Source organism: Mytilus trossulus, unplaced genomic scaffold (assembly GCF_036588685.1).
Source record: "Mytilus trossulus isolate FHL-02 unplaced genomic scaffold, PNRI_Mtr1.1.1.hap1 h1tg000128l__unscaffolded, whole genome shotgun sequence".
NCBI classification, from domain to species: Eukaryota; Metazoa; Mollusca; class Bivalvia; order Mytilida; family Mytilidae; genus Mytilus; species Mytilus trossulus.
In genome coordinates this window covers 199,687-216,803 of record NW_026963301.1, presented here as the reverse complement: position 1 = coordinate 216,803, position 17,117 = coordinate 199,687, and the positions used below count along the sequence as shown (strand labels likewise).

At 32.0% G+C, this 17,117-nt stretch overlaps 2 protein-coding genes across 2 annotated transcripts; both read right to left on the bottom strand.

The window, feature by feature from the left end:
- Positions 1-1,920: 1,920 nt before the first annotated feature.
- Positions 1,921-6,396, bottom strand: LOC134700271 (lysosomal proton-coupled steroid conjugate and bile acid symporter SLC46A3-like). The gene is made up of 5 exons (XM_063561629.1): positions 6,278-6,396; positions 4,576-5,700; positions 3,423-3,554; positions 2,741-2,897; positions 1,921-2,038 (listed from the first exon to the last, which is right to left on the bottom strand). The coding sequence occupies exons 2-5, from the start codon at positions 5,681-5,683 to the stop codon at positions 1,948-1,950; spliced, it is 1,488 nt and encodes a 495-aa protein (XP_063417699.1). The 5' UTR covers positions 5,684-5,700; positions 6,278-6,396; the 3' UTR covers positions 1,921-1,947.
- Positions 6,397-12,942: 6,546 nt separating this feature from the next.
- LOC134700270 (lysosomal proton-coupled steroid conjugate and bile acid symporter SLC46A3-like) lies at positions 12,943-15,690 on the bottom strand. The gene is made up of 3 exons (XM_063561628.1): positions 14,583-15,690; positions 13,745-13,828; positions 12,943-13,103 (listed from the first exon to the last, which is right to left on the bottom strand). Exons 1-3 carry the CDS (start codon positions 15,688-15,690, stop codon positions 12,943-12,945), a joined length of 1,353 nt encoding a protein of 450 aa, XP_063417698.1.
- Positions 15,691-17,117: the final 1,427 nt, after the last annotated feature.

The following is a 17,117-nucleotide window of genomic DNA, read 5'->3' as shown; positions in this document are numbered from 1 at the left end:
TTTAAAGAAATCTTGCTTTAATTCCGACCTAAAAAAGGAATTTGAAAGAATATAATAGGGAATATATGTCTGTCAAGTCCGTTCGTCCGTCCTTAAATCGGTGCGTTCGTCCGTCGTTTTTTTTTTTGAAAGAGAAACCTCATTTTTGTTACCACTTTACTGTAGAAAAGTTGACTTCTTTCGATTCGTCACCTCTTTTTTTCTGTTTTCAACTTATACAGAAAATTTGCATTTCTACATAGTGCATTGTTGCAAAAGGTCAAATATATTCACTTCAAACTATGATAGTGCTTAAATCTGCGTTATATTTTTGATTTTTTTAGACGGAAGAGGGAAACAAAATGTGACTGGGAAATGAAAGATTGTCAATTCAATTTTCTTTAAGAGAATGGTATGCTAAAAGGGAACACAAGTCTCTGTGTGATACATATATGTTCAAGACTTTGTTTAGTTCGTACGTTCGGACTCTTCACTGGTTCAACCTTCACCAAGAACACTCAGACCAAAGCATTTGAAATCAAAAGATGTATAAGACATAAACATATAAGACTTCGAAATTAATATTTGTCGTGAATTTCTACTGCATAGTTTCTTTCGATCATGACAAAGATTTTTATAGTCTTATATAGAAATAAGGGGATATAGTATGGTTGCCAATGAGTAATATATCCACCAAAGTTCAAATGAAGGAGATTCATGCAATTATAGCTAAAGGAGCCTTCATCAATACCGTCGAGTCGGCTATAAAAAGATCCGGCATAAACAAAATTTAATTGAAAAAAAAATAAAGGCCTAATTTTCGAAAAAATAAAACAACAATACGACAGACATGATCGAACGACAACAACTTAACTTAACTCCTGCTTGTTAAGGATAGTAAATAATGTTGCGTGGTAAACACATTGTGAGAGCCCAACCTTTCTCTTACGTAGGACAGTGGTGAAACAGCACAACATAAAAATCAGTCTCTTGTTGAGAGTTGTTTCGTTGACAATCATACCACATCTTCTTCATATCAACTCGTCAAGCAGATACTACGACACATGTACACATCAGTCAAAACACAGGACAAGGCAGGGTATATATCCATTCCTCATCCCTTACAACAAAAAGACAAAAAGTACAGAAATGATAATACTCACAGTATTGACAGCTTGTTCAAAGCCAATAACAACTAATGACTAAGACAAAAGTATCAATCAGTACACATCATCAATACCCGATTGATTTTTTAAAGACGTCTTTAACAGTCAAAAGGAAAGTGACCTGATGCAAATTTTATTTTCAATTGCGAAAATTGAAGTGAGATGATGTTTGAAATCCTTAGTTTTTATCTTAGACCAATACAGGTTCGTTACTGTTTCCCGTATTATAAAGGAGACGAAAATATGGACATTACTCCAAACTGAAAAGGGGAAGGACAGTTGGAATTCACGTGCTTTTTTCCTAAATAATCCCAACTTAATCAAAAATTGAAGAGTTTTGCACTGTAGATGCTATTACAATGATCACTGATCACAGAGTTATATAAAAAAGAAGATGTGGTATGATTGCTAATGAGACAACTATCCACAAAAGACCAAAAGGACACAGACATTAACAACTATAGGTCACCGTACGGCCTTCAATAATGAGCAAATCCCATACCGCATAGTCAGCTATAAAAGGGCCCGATAAGACAATGTAAAACAATTCAAACAAGAAAACTAACGGCCTTATTTATGTAAAAAATGTATTCATATATATATATTAAAACTGGTAGTTCGACAAACACAAGATATATTGGGTCCTTATAAATCATAGATTATTTAAATATATTAATGTACAAGAATGTGGCTATTGCGAAGTTTATCTTCTGTTGGAGTTCTGAATGAAACAATCCGGATATTTTATTTTCATATATTCATTTTTCGTCCGAAATGTTTAAGAAAGTATTATATAACCGCATTACAGCTTCACGACATATACGAGTTTAACATCCTCCGTTGTATTGTCTTCAACGTTTTTCTTTTCAGCTGCTTCTTTATACAATAACAATCTGAAATTAAAATCAATGTAAAGTACATTTATAAAATGGAGATGTGGCATTCGAACACTCTCCAACAAAGACAAAGACACGTCAATTGAATATATTTATTTTAAAACTGTTATATCTTTATATGTATTAGTCAGTGCGCGACATAATTTCCACCTCATAATAGAATACAATGATTATACATTTACCAATCATTTGATATGATATTCGTATTTTTTTTGGTATAAATATGCATTATTAATCTAATTTAGGCAAACGATAGATAACTTATAGCTGTATTTCAAAATTTTAAGGATAGACCCAGGCAAGGTATGTGGACTTTGTTACACATATTTATATGTAGTTCAATTTATAATAAGAATACGTTTGTTTTTCATTCAACTTAAGTTAAAGCGTCTATGTTTTTTAAGAATTTGTTTGACGCTACATTTTTATAATTACCCTACTTAAAGGTGCCATGTTAGCGCTTCGTTATTTAGGCAATTGATTTTTTATTGTTGGAATATTATATACTGCAGAGATGCATAGCATTGGACGACGCACTCGGTCTCAATGCTTTCGGATTAAATGCGATTCTATCATTTAAAAAAAAATCTATTATTTTTCACTTCCTTCCCAATTAGATAGATTTGAATATCGGTAAATTTCTGTCGACCTAATCAAGGTAGACATTTAAGTATAAAACTGTATAGAAAGATACATTACCCAAATAATAATAAGCCAGCCAAATGGAAGCCACCAAATACAAGCCATATAAGTCCTGAATATATTGAAACTGTTGCACCATAAAGTACATTTGATGCTACAGATCCAATCAAGGAACATACAGCATCAATAGCAGCTAAACTTCCAAACATTGCACCTGTAATATTGGTTATATATATATGCATGAACACAAGTGGATCAACAACAATGAGTCAGACTTTTTTTTCGTATTTAATTTTTAAAACGCTATATTAATCAAATTATTTTTTCCAATATCTGTCATTATGAGGATTAAGATTTTTTTTTGTGAATTAACTGCTTGGGCATTTTCTTTCATCAAATGGAGATCAGAATACTTTTATTTAGAAACAAACCATACCCCCTTGAAGTTTAATGATTGCATGTTACCTAAGAATTTTTCAGCAACGATTTAAAATAAAAGCGACTGTTGACATAACATTGATCAATATTCGTTAAAATCGAAATAACTCATGATAAATTTCCTATTTTTGTTTATAGTTTATTCAGTTTTGTGTATTATTCCGATTTAATATTAGACCTAAAACACTGCACTATTACAATGACGTAATGGTAAATTAAAAGAAGACATATGTTTGTTGGATCTTATAGTAATAGCAAGTTATACATATATATTGCAGCAAGTTTTATTATATGTATGTACCTTGTTTATCTTTTGGGGTGAACTGGGACATCATTGCCCGTATTATAGTAATCGGATATGAGCCAAATAAGCCAACTGCTGGAGCTGAAAATAAATTATAAATCTTTATATGTAAAGATAACGTGTAAGTTACTAGATTATACCTAATATATGTGCGTGTAACGATCCTTGCATTCCATGATATTTCATTGTATGAGATCAACTGCATTTGAGGCCTGCTTGTGAAATTTACTATCGGTTAAAGTTCATATACTGTCAGATCAAATAATAACAACATCTTACTATAAAATCTAACACACCATTTATTGCTTCGCATCACGGTACGAAGCTATTAGTTTCAGTCGTCATACACGCCATTTTGAAGTTATTAGTTAGCACATATATATTCTGATTGGTGGCTTTATGATGCGGCTAAAATACAACAGCAGCTATTGGCCTAAATAAGATAAGAATTACAGACCGGAAAATGATGTATTTGTATTTCTGTTCCGATCAAAATGTTAGTGAGATTGAATATATTGAAATATCAACTACATTTGTATTAATATGTGCTTATTTGCTTTGTCAATCTGCAATATACACAATTTGTTTTGCTACACAATGTTCATATATAATGTTTACAAAAATGCATTTTTTTTATTTTATATCTTCTGCCAATCTTGGCACATCTTCACACAGGCACCCTATAACGCAAACTCTTAAAGTAAATCCATTGTATTTCAATAACTAAAATACTTCATTTCTAATACTAAATCAACAACCATATGTACACCCATACTACCTTAAAATAGGTAAGGGCGAAGCAGTCCACAGCTTTTAAGAAAGGCGAAACTTGTAGGTTATTGTAAACAGATAAGGCGATGCAAATGACACTAATGTCCAAGATATGCATTGCGCATGATGATTTGAGTAAGTTTAATACAAGAGAGATTAACAAAATACTTGATGTCATGGTTTTATATTTTTCGGTTCCACTCACATCTGTCCTCAAACAATGAACCCTATTCATTTGAGGATGCCTATGCCGTACAAGTCGTCAGGAATGCAAAAATTTACTTGGCATAAATCATTGAAATATTTTTAAAACTATTAAACAAATAGTGTTTTGTTTAATTTTAAATATTATCAAAACTTTAGATTTCTTTATACTTACCGATAAATATCATAACATCGTTGACAGCAACTGCTGTCACCAGGTAATAAGCGATTGCAGATATGGATCCAAGAATAATCATAGCTCTCTTTGACATACATTTATACACAAGACGAGAAAGCCCTACACCGACTATCATCTGGACAAAACTTCTTAATGCTCCAAACAGTCCAATAAGCACAGCATTCCAACAAAATGGAGAGTTTAACACGTATAACGATTGAACGTTAATTCTACCAATAGCTGGTGTTACATTAAGGGCAAAAACAACTGCCAGGATAATATATTTGTATCTCAAAGGATCTTTCTTAGTATAAAATGATATTGATTTTTTTAGATATTCTATCTGAGAAATACTTGTTAATTTTTCTGTAGTCTGTACACTTTCTGGAAGGAATATTATAAGAAAAGCAATAAAGCAAGTAACACCAACAATTAAAACAGATCCGTAAAAAAATCCCAAATACTTAATCACATAGCCTGAGCTTAAAGCGCCTATGGTTACACCCATTCCAAGTGTTAATTCAATCATGATAATTCCAAATAATCGACTTTTTCCATATTTAGTCAAATCTGCAGCAAAAGAATATGCAGCAGCTATTAAAGTTATCCACATGCCACATAATCCATCAACAAAAAAAGCAATAATAAATGTGTAAATACTCCACTCAAGTTTTATTGCTATTGCGAAAAAAGCTGCCTTAAAAAACAAACCAAATGTAGGAACAATTAATGCTGCTCTGCGTCCAATTTTGTCCCCCCATGATCCAACCAATAAAGACATTAAAAGCACTGGAATACTTTGTGCCAAATGGCAATACGCATTCCAGTTTGCAGTTATTGACTGTATTTCTTGTTGCTGTTTGAAACGGATAGATGAAGAATTCGCTTCACATAATGATTGGCGGGAATCAGATACAACACTGGTGATATTTTTTTGTCGTTGAACAGCATAATATCCATACTGCGTCTCAGCAGTACCCAGAACAACATTTCCATAAATCATCAAAATTATTATGATTGGCATGAGAAAATGGCGATATGTTAAACGTTGCACTGATTCCTCGATTTGCGCTGCAGGTTTGCCCTTTTTCACTTGTTCGGTCATCTTTCAGTTATCTTCTACTAGAAAAGTAATAAAAACAAATTGGCAACAGGTTAAACGTTGCACTGAATTTTCATTTTCTGCTTTTAGTATTCCATTTTCAATTTGGTCAGACATTTTGTTTTAATTCTTAAATTAAAAAAGAAGTCTTGTAGGAATATTTATCTATACATTTAATAACTATACTTAATCATGTTAATTGAAGTTGGTCTGGATTTTATCCTGTAAAACTCTTTATAAACAAATGCTAAAAAGAAAAAAAGAGGGACGAACGGGACCAGAGGGATAGTCAAACTCCTAAATCGAAAATAAACTGAAGATAATTTACACAAAAGTGTTGATTGAAAAAAGACTGCATATCGTTTTTCATTGTTTCTTCTTTTTTTAAGTTTGAAACTAACGATTTAGTGGTTTTGCATTAGAACATCTAGTGCACTTATGCAACAAATTTTATTTGATAATTACAATCTTCACATTATAGGTCATTACGTATGCCTTGTATGAAGTTTTGTTTGCTTTCATTGATTTAGATAATTGTCCTCCCTATAAACGTTTTGATATAATACATATATTATTTTAGATTAAAAAAAAACCTACCTGAAAAATCTAAAACTTATATTCCAACAATATTCATGTTGTTTGACATTTCAGTAATCATTGTGATCATATATGTAAAATACTAATTTAAATAGATGATAATTTCATTGTTGATTATTATCCGTTGATGTGACTTAGTTTTAGTATCTCTTCGGGATCAAAATATAGACCGGTAGGCTGTGTCTGTATATACGGGGTACACATTTTGACGTACGAAAAACCTAAGGAGTCAAACTGTTGACGTACGAGAATCTCTACGGGGTCAAAATGTTGAATTATAAAATTCTCTACGGGGTAAAAATTTGACATGCGAGGACGGTCTGTCTACCTGTGTATATTCAGCATTTAAATTAAATCGAAAGGGACTGTAACACGAGACTGCTGAAACAATAATAATGAGACAAACACATAGGCTGGTTCAACATACAGGCATCTCACAGAGGTCCAGTCTCACCACATGGCTATTAGTTGACGAAGGACCAACAACACTAAGTGTAGGAGAAAAGAATAAGACGGTACAAGAAACACCAGATCATCAAACTCAAAAAACATTTTAAAACTAAAGATTGCGCAACACTGAGGAAATCAAATATTTTGAAAGGGGAAACCTTTCCCATTCAATTACTGGGGCTCTTTTGGATTATCAGTCACCAAATATGTCATAGTCGAAGGTATGGGAATATATGGAAAATGACAGTTGTTTTCCATTCGTTTGGTGTGGGTTTATTTAGAGCCCTTTATAACTTGCTGTTCGGTGTGAGCCAAGACTCCGTGTTAAAGACCGTACATTGATCTATAATGGTTTACTTTTATAAATTGTGACTTTGGTGAAGAGTTGTCTCATTGTCACTCATACCATACCTTCCTATATATATTTACCTTTTGAATTGCCATTTGATAAGCACTTACCGTTTTCAATTTTGCTTTGAGTTCGGTATATTTGTGTTTTTACTTTTTTTAACTAAAAACTTATTTTTGTTTTATAGAATTTGATTTTAAACAATATATTATTAACACACCTTCTTTATGATATATTGTATATCTTGTATCTGTCGCACGTCTTTTGCAATCACTCAGAACAATGTTTCTGTAAAGTATACTTTCGAATAAAAAATGTATATCGTGTCTCTCCTATGTGTATTAGCAGAACATTGAATTGTTGTCTATAGGTTACCCTAACGTATCGTCATGAAGCTGTCATAAAATAGAAAATCACGACTAAAGTAGTACATATGTAGTTGCTAACATCTACGTCAAATGATTTGTATTTTATTTATTTAACGTTACACCTTGACCCAGGATTACTTTTATTCATTTTTAGCCATGGCGTTGTCAGTTTATTTTCTATTTATGAGTTTGACTGTCTCTCTATTATCTTTCGTACCTCTTTGATCTGTACATACCGCTGAATGCAAAGTATGAACCTACGCTGATACGTTTGACCTAATAATATCACATTCACCAATCGTTTAAATGTACTGTTTACACAAAGAAAATTTATACAGAAAAATATCAGCTGATCGTAACACAATAAAGCCCTTATGACTGCATTCGCCGTGCGTCTTTTGGACTCGCAGATGATAAAATATTATGAAAATGTATCTCTTGTAGATAGTTGTCTCTTTAGCAATCATACCACATCTCTTAATTGTATATTCTACCCGGTGATCGGTAGTTATAATTTTCTTGCATATGCCTTAGACAGAACAAATGTATAACTGAAACTACAGCTTTTTTTCTATATAATGATGCTAAAGGTTTCTTTTTTTTTCGAAGAATATGTTGTTTTATTCATAACCTAAACGATACTGCATTTACTCAAATGTTTATTTGCTATAACTTTGTTATGTATACACAGCCTTATTGATAGTACAGTAAATATAAATACTGATATCAAGGTCAATTTATCACAATTACATATACATGATACGTTATAATTTCACTTAATATAACTATTTTCAGTACATTTAAATATAAAAAAAAAAGATGTGGTATGATTGCCAATGAGGCAACTTTCCCAAAGATACCACAATAACACAGAAATTAACAACTATATGTCACCGTAAGGCCTTCAACTATGGGCAAAGCCCATATAGCTCATAAAGCATATATTGTTATTGTACCGTAGAGTTAGTACATGTAATTATGAATAAATATTCTCAATACGTATATATATATATATATATATTGACACGTGTAATAAGAGGCACTTAATAAATGATGGTGTTAATCAAACTAAAATAAGCTAATATAAGTCGGCACATGTATCACTGGATCAAGAACCTAATGGATCTTGTTAGTATACAAGGTAAAATAATTCATTGACCCGTCTAAGTTCTAGATTCATTCTAACCATAGTAAGTATAAAATGACACATGGTCTACAAAGTCAATAAAAAATGATAAATTGTCATAATTACACTTTGAAGAAGCGAGTTATTTGATGTTGTGTAAACCCTGCGCTTAATAGCCCATGTCAAGTGAGTTACTGAATATCATATAGCAAATTAAACTGCTATATATGGCCTGTTTTCATATTAACATAGCTGCATCACTTGAAACACTGCCATACCTATGCAATACCTATGCCACACGTGCACAAGGTCTGCTATACGCTATTTCACAAATTTTATTGTCACCATCACGAATTGGTCACCGAATCAATGTTACATTATTACAATTAAAAAAAAGACATATTATTAGAACGAAAGATTGCCTGATCTATAATGCGATTCCAAAAGTTTTGAAAACTGTAACTGCAGACTGTATATTGTGTTAACTTGAAGTTAAGCTAAGTCCATTAATAAGTAAAATACGGATAATAGGATTTAAAAATAATAATAATTCTGAATACTATGTTATGGTCATAAACAAGCTTCGGTCCAAATTTAGTAGAAATCCATGATAGTTAAAGAAATTTAATAATTTCTTTTTAACTTTTAACCACAGGGTAAATATTTTTTGACGCCGCAGATGTAATGTAAGATCGCTATGTCTCACTTTTGCAACAAAATTCTCAGGCTCGACATAAAGAAAAAAAGCTCGAAGCTTTATAAACTAAAGCAACATTATAAGTCTGCTGTGGAACAAAACTTGAAAGTAATGTTCACTTAATTTTCATTGGGAAATATTTTACAAAATATTTCTTATTAAGGACACAAGGTAAATTTTACCTCATCTGCTATACTTGCAAAAATGTAGATTTGGATTTTGCAGCAAATGATATATAACCTTGTGGCGCCGTTAGAGGTTGCACTTTGTAAATACAGCTTTTTCTCAAAACACGCCTCTTTTTGGCAGATATTGTTAAAATACTGGTTCCCAGTTATGCTTTTTGTGTTCCATCTCACAGAGACATAACTTGGGAATGTTACCAGTAAATATACGTGTACATATTGTTTATATTGAAATATGTGGTAATCTTTCATTCGAGGTAGAGGTAGTGAAGAACAAAAGTTTAAACAACGAGAAGTTCAGGACATATAAAGTTGAAAATTGCTGCACAGCCCTATATTTTGACCTTTGAAAAAAATTGTGGTGCATATGAACTTTCAATTCTGGGATAAGATTTTTTTCAAAACTTCATAGTAAAAGTTGTACAGTTTTAGCCATATAAGGAGTTCCTATGGGAAATTGCATTGTCAATATTTACAGAATGCAACATAAATATGGAATTTTGGAAAACAAAAATGGCACAAATGTAATGCGCTTAACTCAATAAATACAGATTTCAAATAGACTGGAAGATTCATCAATTTAAGTGATTGCATATTGCTCTTTTATTTGCAATTCAGAGGACTTGTTTTTATTTGACATGTATAATAAAGCGAAACTACAATTTCCAGTGGTAAAGAAAAAAATAGATGAAATTATAAACAGTTACCTTACAATTTTTTGTCCGCATAATGCACGGCCAAATTACACGTGTGCGTATATAAATGTTCCAGGTTGTGTGTTATACAAAGATAATTAGAGATTAATATTTACCTATTATATGCACAAAAGAACATCTGCATTTCTACCGATGAGATGCACTGTTGCAAAAGATATATTGTACTCACTTCAAACTACCATAATGCTCAAATTTTGCATTTTCTTGTTAACTGCTGTTTATCTCAATTTTTAGGGGCCCAAAACGTAATTGCAAAATGAAAGATTGTCAATTCATTTTGTTTGGAAGAATTGTATGTTTAAAGAAAAAAACAGTTTATCTAAGCTGTATGTGATGTATATATGCACTTGATTTAGTTCGTACGCTCGAAACGCTTACTGGATTTATCTTCACTAGAAACACTCCGACCCATACATCTGAAACTCAAAGATGTATAGACATAAACACGTAAGACATTGTAATGAGTGTTCTTCGTCAATTTCTTTTGCGTTATTTCTTTTGATCATGACCAACATTTGTATCGTCTTTTATTAAAAAAAAGGAGATGTGGTATGGGTTGCCAATGAGAGAGCTTTCTACCAAATTTCAAATGAATTGGATTTAAGCAACTGTAGTTAAATTACACCCTTCAAAAATACCGCATAAACGGCTATCAAAGCCCCGACATGAATAATAAGAAAAAATCAAATCAATCAAACCAAAAAATAAGGGCCTAATCTATAACAAAACAATTTACGATTTATTTTTACAACAAACCTGAACCAAGAACAACCACTAAACCACAGGATGGCTTATAAAGATTTTGTCATTTGTGACGAGGTTAACAACGTTTGTAAGTCCCCTTACCTAGGATAGTGGTGAAACAGAACAACATAAGAACAAACTATAAAAATCAGTTGAAAAAGGCTCTGCTCATCAAAGAGATACTACATAAAATTTCAAACTAAAAACAGAAAACATCAAGGACACTTAGAACAGATACGAGAGTACACGTAGTAGCTGACAGTTAGTTCAAAGCCAATAACAATTATTAAAAATTAATAAAAACAACCATGCAACTAAGACAAAAATATCAATCAGTACACATCCGACATCCGATGGATATTGTGTAAAGACGTTTTTAACCATCATAAAAAAAACGTGACCTTGTTATACCAATTTTATTTTCAGTTATGAACGTTTAGATACTTGCAGGTCAGATGATTTTTTATGGATTTTTGTTTTGTCTGTATTTCTCGTATTCTAAAGGAGACGAAAATATGGACATTACTCCGAACCGGATGAGGGGAAGGACAATCGGAATTCACGTGCTTTTCAAAACTTATTAAATAATCACAAGTTTATTCAAAATTAAAACTATACAAGTCATAGCGGTAAATTTTAAATCATGGATTATTTACAGATATTATGCACACACACTAGATATTCAGTCTTCTACTGGAGTTCTGAATGAGATATTTCAGAGTTATTTGTCGTCCGAACTGTTAAAGATAGTTTGTGTTTATCACATTATAGCTTCACGACATAAACGAGTTTAACATCTTCAGTAGTATTGTCTTCTATCTTTTTCTTTTCGACTGCCTCTTTATACAATAATAATCTGAAATTTAAAACCATTTAACGATATATATAAATATGTATAAAAACTCTCCGACAGAAACAAAATGACACAAAAATGAACACGTATAGATCACTGTTCGGTCTTCAACAATGAGCAAAGCCCATACCACATTATCAGCTTAATGTAAATTTTAAAACTGTTATATCTTTCACATTTATAAGTCAGTGTAAGACATAATTTGCACATCAAAGTTAATGTAAACAATACATTTACCTTTCGTTTGATTATACATTTTTTTGTTTTGTAATATGCATTATTAATTTAATACACCACACGATTGATAAGCCCTATTGCAATGTTTTAATGGTATGTCCAGGCAAGGTATGTGGACTTTGCTACATATATTCATATGTAATTTTGATTTCTTTAAATTTATAATACTGAGATAAGTAACTACTTCACCTTGTCCTCATTGCAAGTTGATTCACAGAGTTTATGTTTTTAGAATTTTTTTGACACTGCAAAACTTTAAAAAACCAATACTACTTGTCACGATTGCCTTTTGTTGGTTCCATATTTAGGCAATTGTTAGGTTCTTTTGCAGAAAAAAGCTTGTAATTTGTCTCCTTTTTCATCGTTTTTCTTGAACAACTCCCTTTAGTAAGTATTGAACCATTGAGTCGTGTCTAAAAGGGGTTGTTGTTTGACGAGTATATTAAACTGGTTCTATGAGTAGCAAGATACGTTTATCCTGTCTTCGCAACCAGTCCCGCTGTATTCAGATTGTATACCGTTCTCTGTTTTTTTTTAATTACCTTTATTTTTCTCTTAATTCTTAACCGATATTTTAGATTTGAACATCGGTTCATTTATATCGACTTTATAAAGGTAATACTAATGTTGTTTTCAATTGTTCACCAAAGATGTTACTTGTCTTATTTTAATTTGAGTTCCTTGTGTACAATTTGGAAATTAGTATGGCGTTCATTATCACTGAACTAGTATATATTTGTTTAGAGGACAGCTGGAGGACACCTCCGGGTGCGGGAATTTTTCGTTACATTGAAGACCTGTTGGTGACCTTCTGCTGTTGTTTTTTCTATGGTCGGGTTGTTGTCTCTTTGATTCATTTCCCATTTCGATTCTCAATTTTATTACTAATTTAACAACTTTCATCGAAATATATAAGTATTTTGCATTCTGTAACGATAAATTACCCAAATAATACTAAGCCAGCAACATGGAAGCCGCCAAAAACAGCCCATATAAGCCAAGCATTTATTGAAACCGTTGCACCATACAGTACGTTTGAGGCCACAGATCCAATCAAAGAACACACCGCATCAATTGCACCCAGACTTCCAAACATTGCACCTGTAGTATATGTTATAACTGTATAAACACTTTGCATTATTGTTTAGCGACGCTTGAATAACAAACTGTAACCATAACATTATTCAAAACCAAAGAAACTTCGATACTCAATTTTCTAATGTTCTTTTCTTTTTGTGTATTATTTTTATTCCATGAGAACACTGTACTACCGTATTTTTGCGGGTGTAAAATTTCGCGACTTTCAATGAATAAGGTATACGAAATATTTTTGCGGTTATTATTTTGGCGAATGAAATGTTTTTATCTATATCTTTGCATGTGCACTTTTGAATTGGCGGAATTTATTTTGTCGAATTTTGCTATCCGCAAAAATAAGCGAAAATGTACACCCCGCTATACGGTATTAAATAAAATTTGTGTTAATATTAACTCATACTCATACATGTTAATCTATTATTTTTTATTGCTTAAGCTCGAAAAATCAAAAAATCGAACGAGACCAGTTGCTTTAAAATAACAACATTAAAGTAAGGTTCGTTTTAATAAACATTAATCAATCAGTAGAATTGACTATATGAAGACAATTTAGAAAGTGGATATATTCGAAGTTTTGATATTTAGGTGGTTTCCTATAATTATACCGGTTCATATCTATATCTATATGTATAACATTTGTGTACCTTGTTTATCTTTTGGGGTTAGCTGGGACATCATTGCCCGTATTATTGTAATTGGATAAGTGCCAAAAAGGCCAACTACCGGACCTGAAAATAAATAACTCTGCACATGTAACGTAATTACATTACTTAACATGAGTACGTGTAACTATTCTTAGCTAGGATTTGTTTTAATTTACGTATGAACAAGCATAAAAGAACATCATAATGCATAAATAGGGCCGTTAGTTTTCTCGTTTCAACGATTTACATTGTCAATTCGGGACCTTTTATGGCTGACTATGCGGTATGACTTTTGTTCATTGCTGAAGGCCGTACGTTGACGTTTATTTGTTAATTTGTGTGTCATTTTGGTCTCATATGAAAAGTTGTCTCATTGGCAATCATATCACATCTTCTTTTCTTTTTATATCATACACAAATGAATCCTTCCTGTTCGTTAGATATAAATCATTATAATTTATGGCTGAGATAAATTGCCTTGTGCTTTTTACTGCCGTTAATAGATTTAGTATGTTCAGTTTCATTCCTTGATTACTAGACATGCTTAATAAGCAACGGTTTTTAGAATAAATTCGTTTCTAGGAAATGTATTGAATACATGGTGTCATAGTGTATTACTTTTTAGTTTAACTTATGAGCCTACCATCTACCGTTCATCATTTCTACTTTCGTATACCTTCGCCTTTAATACTCATCAAGTGTGCAAAAGTTTTCCTTCCAAAATCTTTGAAATAGATGTTTACATTTTTGCTTTAAAACTTATGACACATATTTTTTTTCTCTCTTTACAGTTTCAAAGTTCAAATTTTATAGAAACTGAAAATTGCTTTATACTTACTGATGAATAGCATAACGTCATTGATAGCAACTGCTGTTATCAAGTAATAAAGAATTGCAGATATGGATCCAAGAATAATCATAGCTCTCTTCGACATCCATTTATACAGAAGACGGGAAAGACCTACGCCAACAATCGTCTGAGCAAAACTTCTTAAAGCCCCAAACAGTCCAATAAATACAGCATTCCAACAAAACGGAGAGTTCATTACATATAAAGATTGAACGTTAACTCTTCCAATACTTGGCAATACATTAAGGGCAAAAACAACTGCCAATATAATATATTTGTATCTCAACGGATCCTTTTCAGTATAAATTGATATTGCATTTTTCAAATATTCCAGCTGGGAAATACTTGTTAATTTTTCCGTAGTCTGTACGCTTTCTGGGAGAAATATGATAAGAAGAACAAGTAGGCAGGCCACACCAACAACTAATACCGATCCATATAAAAATCCCAAATACTTAATCACGTAACCCGAGCTCAAAGCGCCTATGGTTACACCAATGCCGAGTATTATTTCAATAAGGACGATTCCAAATAGTCTACTTTTCCCATATTTAGTTAAATCTGCAGCAAAAGAATAAGAAGCTGCTAATAAACTTATCCACATACCACTTAATCCGTCTACAAAATAAGCAATGATAAGTGTGTAAATATTCCACTCTAGTTTTATTGCTAATGCAAAGAAACCAGCTTTAAATATTAGACCAATCGTAGGAACAAGTAACGCTGTTCTGCGTCCAATTTTGTCACTCCATGATCCAACCAATAAAGACATTAAAAGCACTGGAATACTTTGTGCCAAATGACAGTATGCACTCCAGTTTGCAGTTTCTGATTGTACTTCTTGTTGCTGTTTGAAACGGATAGATGAAGTATTGGCTTCACATAATGATTGGCGGGATGCCGAAACAACACTGGTGATATTTTTTTGTCGTTGAACAGCATAATATCCATACTGCGTCTCAGCAGTACCCAGCACGACATTCCCATAAATCATCAATATGATTATCAATGGCATGAGAAAATGGCGATACGTTAAACGTTGCACTGATTCCTCGATTTGTGCTGCAGGTTTGCCCTTTTTCACTTGTTCGGTCATCTTTCAGTTATCTTCTACTAGAAAAGTAATAAAAACAAATTGTATATCAATTTGTTTCATAAGCAAATGGCAAAATATACTAATTTAAACAATATGATTTAAAAAAAAAAGACCGCATGTTTGTTTGAGTCTTGTTTAATTTAATTAATCCTTAGTTTGAATCAAATGTCAAGTTTCCTTGTATGGAAAATGTCGTTTATATAACATATATAAATGTTTGAATAAAATATATATTGTCATTGCAAAGCAGCAAAACTTACCGACAAAGAATTTTTAATATTTATGTACCAATAATATCAAGTAAACAAATTGTGTTAAACCAAAATTATCATTGTGGGTACATGAAATTATATTACATAATTAATTGATAGTTTTAGTTTTTATTATTATCTTTTGATAAGATTTAGTATCTCCATTGGGTCAAAGTGTAGACGTACGAGAACAGTCTGCTTACAGTGTATATTTAATAATTCAATTACTCTGTCATACAAGTGAGAGGTTTAGCTAGCTATAAGACCAGATTTATCTCAGCATTTTCTACGTAAGAAAATGCCTGTACCAAGTCAGGAATATGACAGTTGTTTGATGTTTTTGAGCTTTTGATTTTTCCATTTGATTACAGACTTTCCGTTTTGAATTTTCCACTTAGTTCGGTATTTTTGTTATTTTATTGTTAAGGGTGTTCCAACAAATTCCTGCGTTCCAATGCATGAAAATAGAAACAGTAATAATGTGACAAACACATAGCTATCAGTCGACGAAAGACCGATAAAACCATGTATATACGAGCAGATGTGGACAGAGAAACAAAAATTCACATACATATCAAAAACTAAAGATGTGCAACATTTTGAATGATATCAGGTGCTCTGACAAGAGAAACCTTTCCTGTCTAACTAGTGACCCTGTTGGATTCTGTAATGATTGATGGTACAGAAACAAACAAAAACATGAATGACATTTTGTATAAGTATGTCTGGTATCTTTGAAAATTTAGTATAAACAAAGGCAATAGTAGTATATTGTTGTTCGAAATCAATAAATCAAAATAAAAACAAATTCGGGTTACAAACTAAAATTGAGGGAAACCCATCAAATATAAGGGGAGAACTACGACACAACAGAAACACAACATTAAAATGTAATACACACATAAACAAACTATAGTATATAACACTGGTCATTTTCCTGACTTGGTATAGGACATTTAAAAAAAAAGTGGATTGAACCTGGTTTTGTGGCATGCCAAACCTCACGCTTTTATGGCAATATTGAGTATAACATTAAAATGACAGCGTTACATGATAGGACTACAATAAAAATAAATGGTGAATATATAAAACACACGAATTATAGCTAACAAAAGGTGCCAGGTTTAAAATTTAATACGCTAGACACGCGTTTCGTCCACACAAGACTCACCAGTG

Bases quoted from the DNA above. Each gene is read 5' to 3' on its own strand.
- LOC134700271 (XM_063561629.1), bottom strand. From the start codon at position 5,683: ATGACCGAACAAGTGAAAAAGGGCAAACCTGCAGCGCAAATCGAGGAA. The intron at 2,898-3,422 runs GTACATACATAT...CCAATATTACAG, and splicing joins CACCCCAAAAGATAAACAAG to GTGCAATGTTTGGAAGTTTA. The intron at 2,039-2,740 runs GTAATGTATCTT...TTTTAATTTCAG, and splicing joins GCTGGCTTATTATTATTTGG to ATTGTTATTGTATAAAGAAG.
- LOC134700270 (XM_063561628.1), bottom strand. From the start codon at position 15,690: ATGACCGAACAAGTGAAAAAGGGCAAACCTGCAGCACAAATCGAGGAA. The intron at 13,829-14,582 runs GTAAGTATAAAG...ATTTATTTTCAG, and splicing joins TGACGTTATGCTATTCATCA to GTCCGGTAGTTGGCCTTTTT. The intron at 13,104-13,744 runs GTACACAAATGT...CATATACTACAG, and splicing joins AACCCCAAAAGATAAACAAG to GTGCAATGTTTGGAAGTCTG.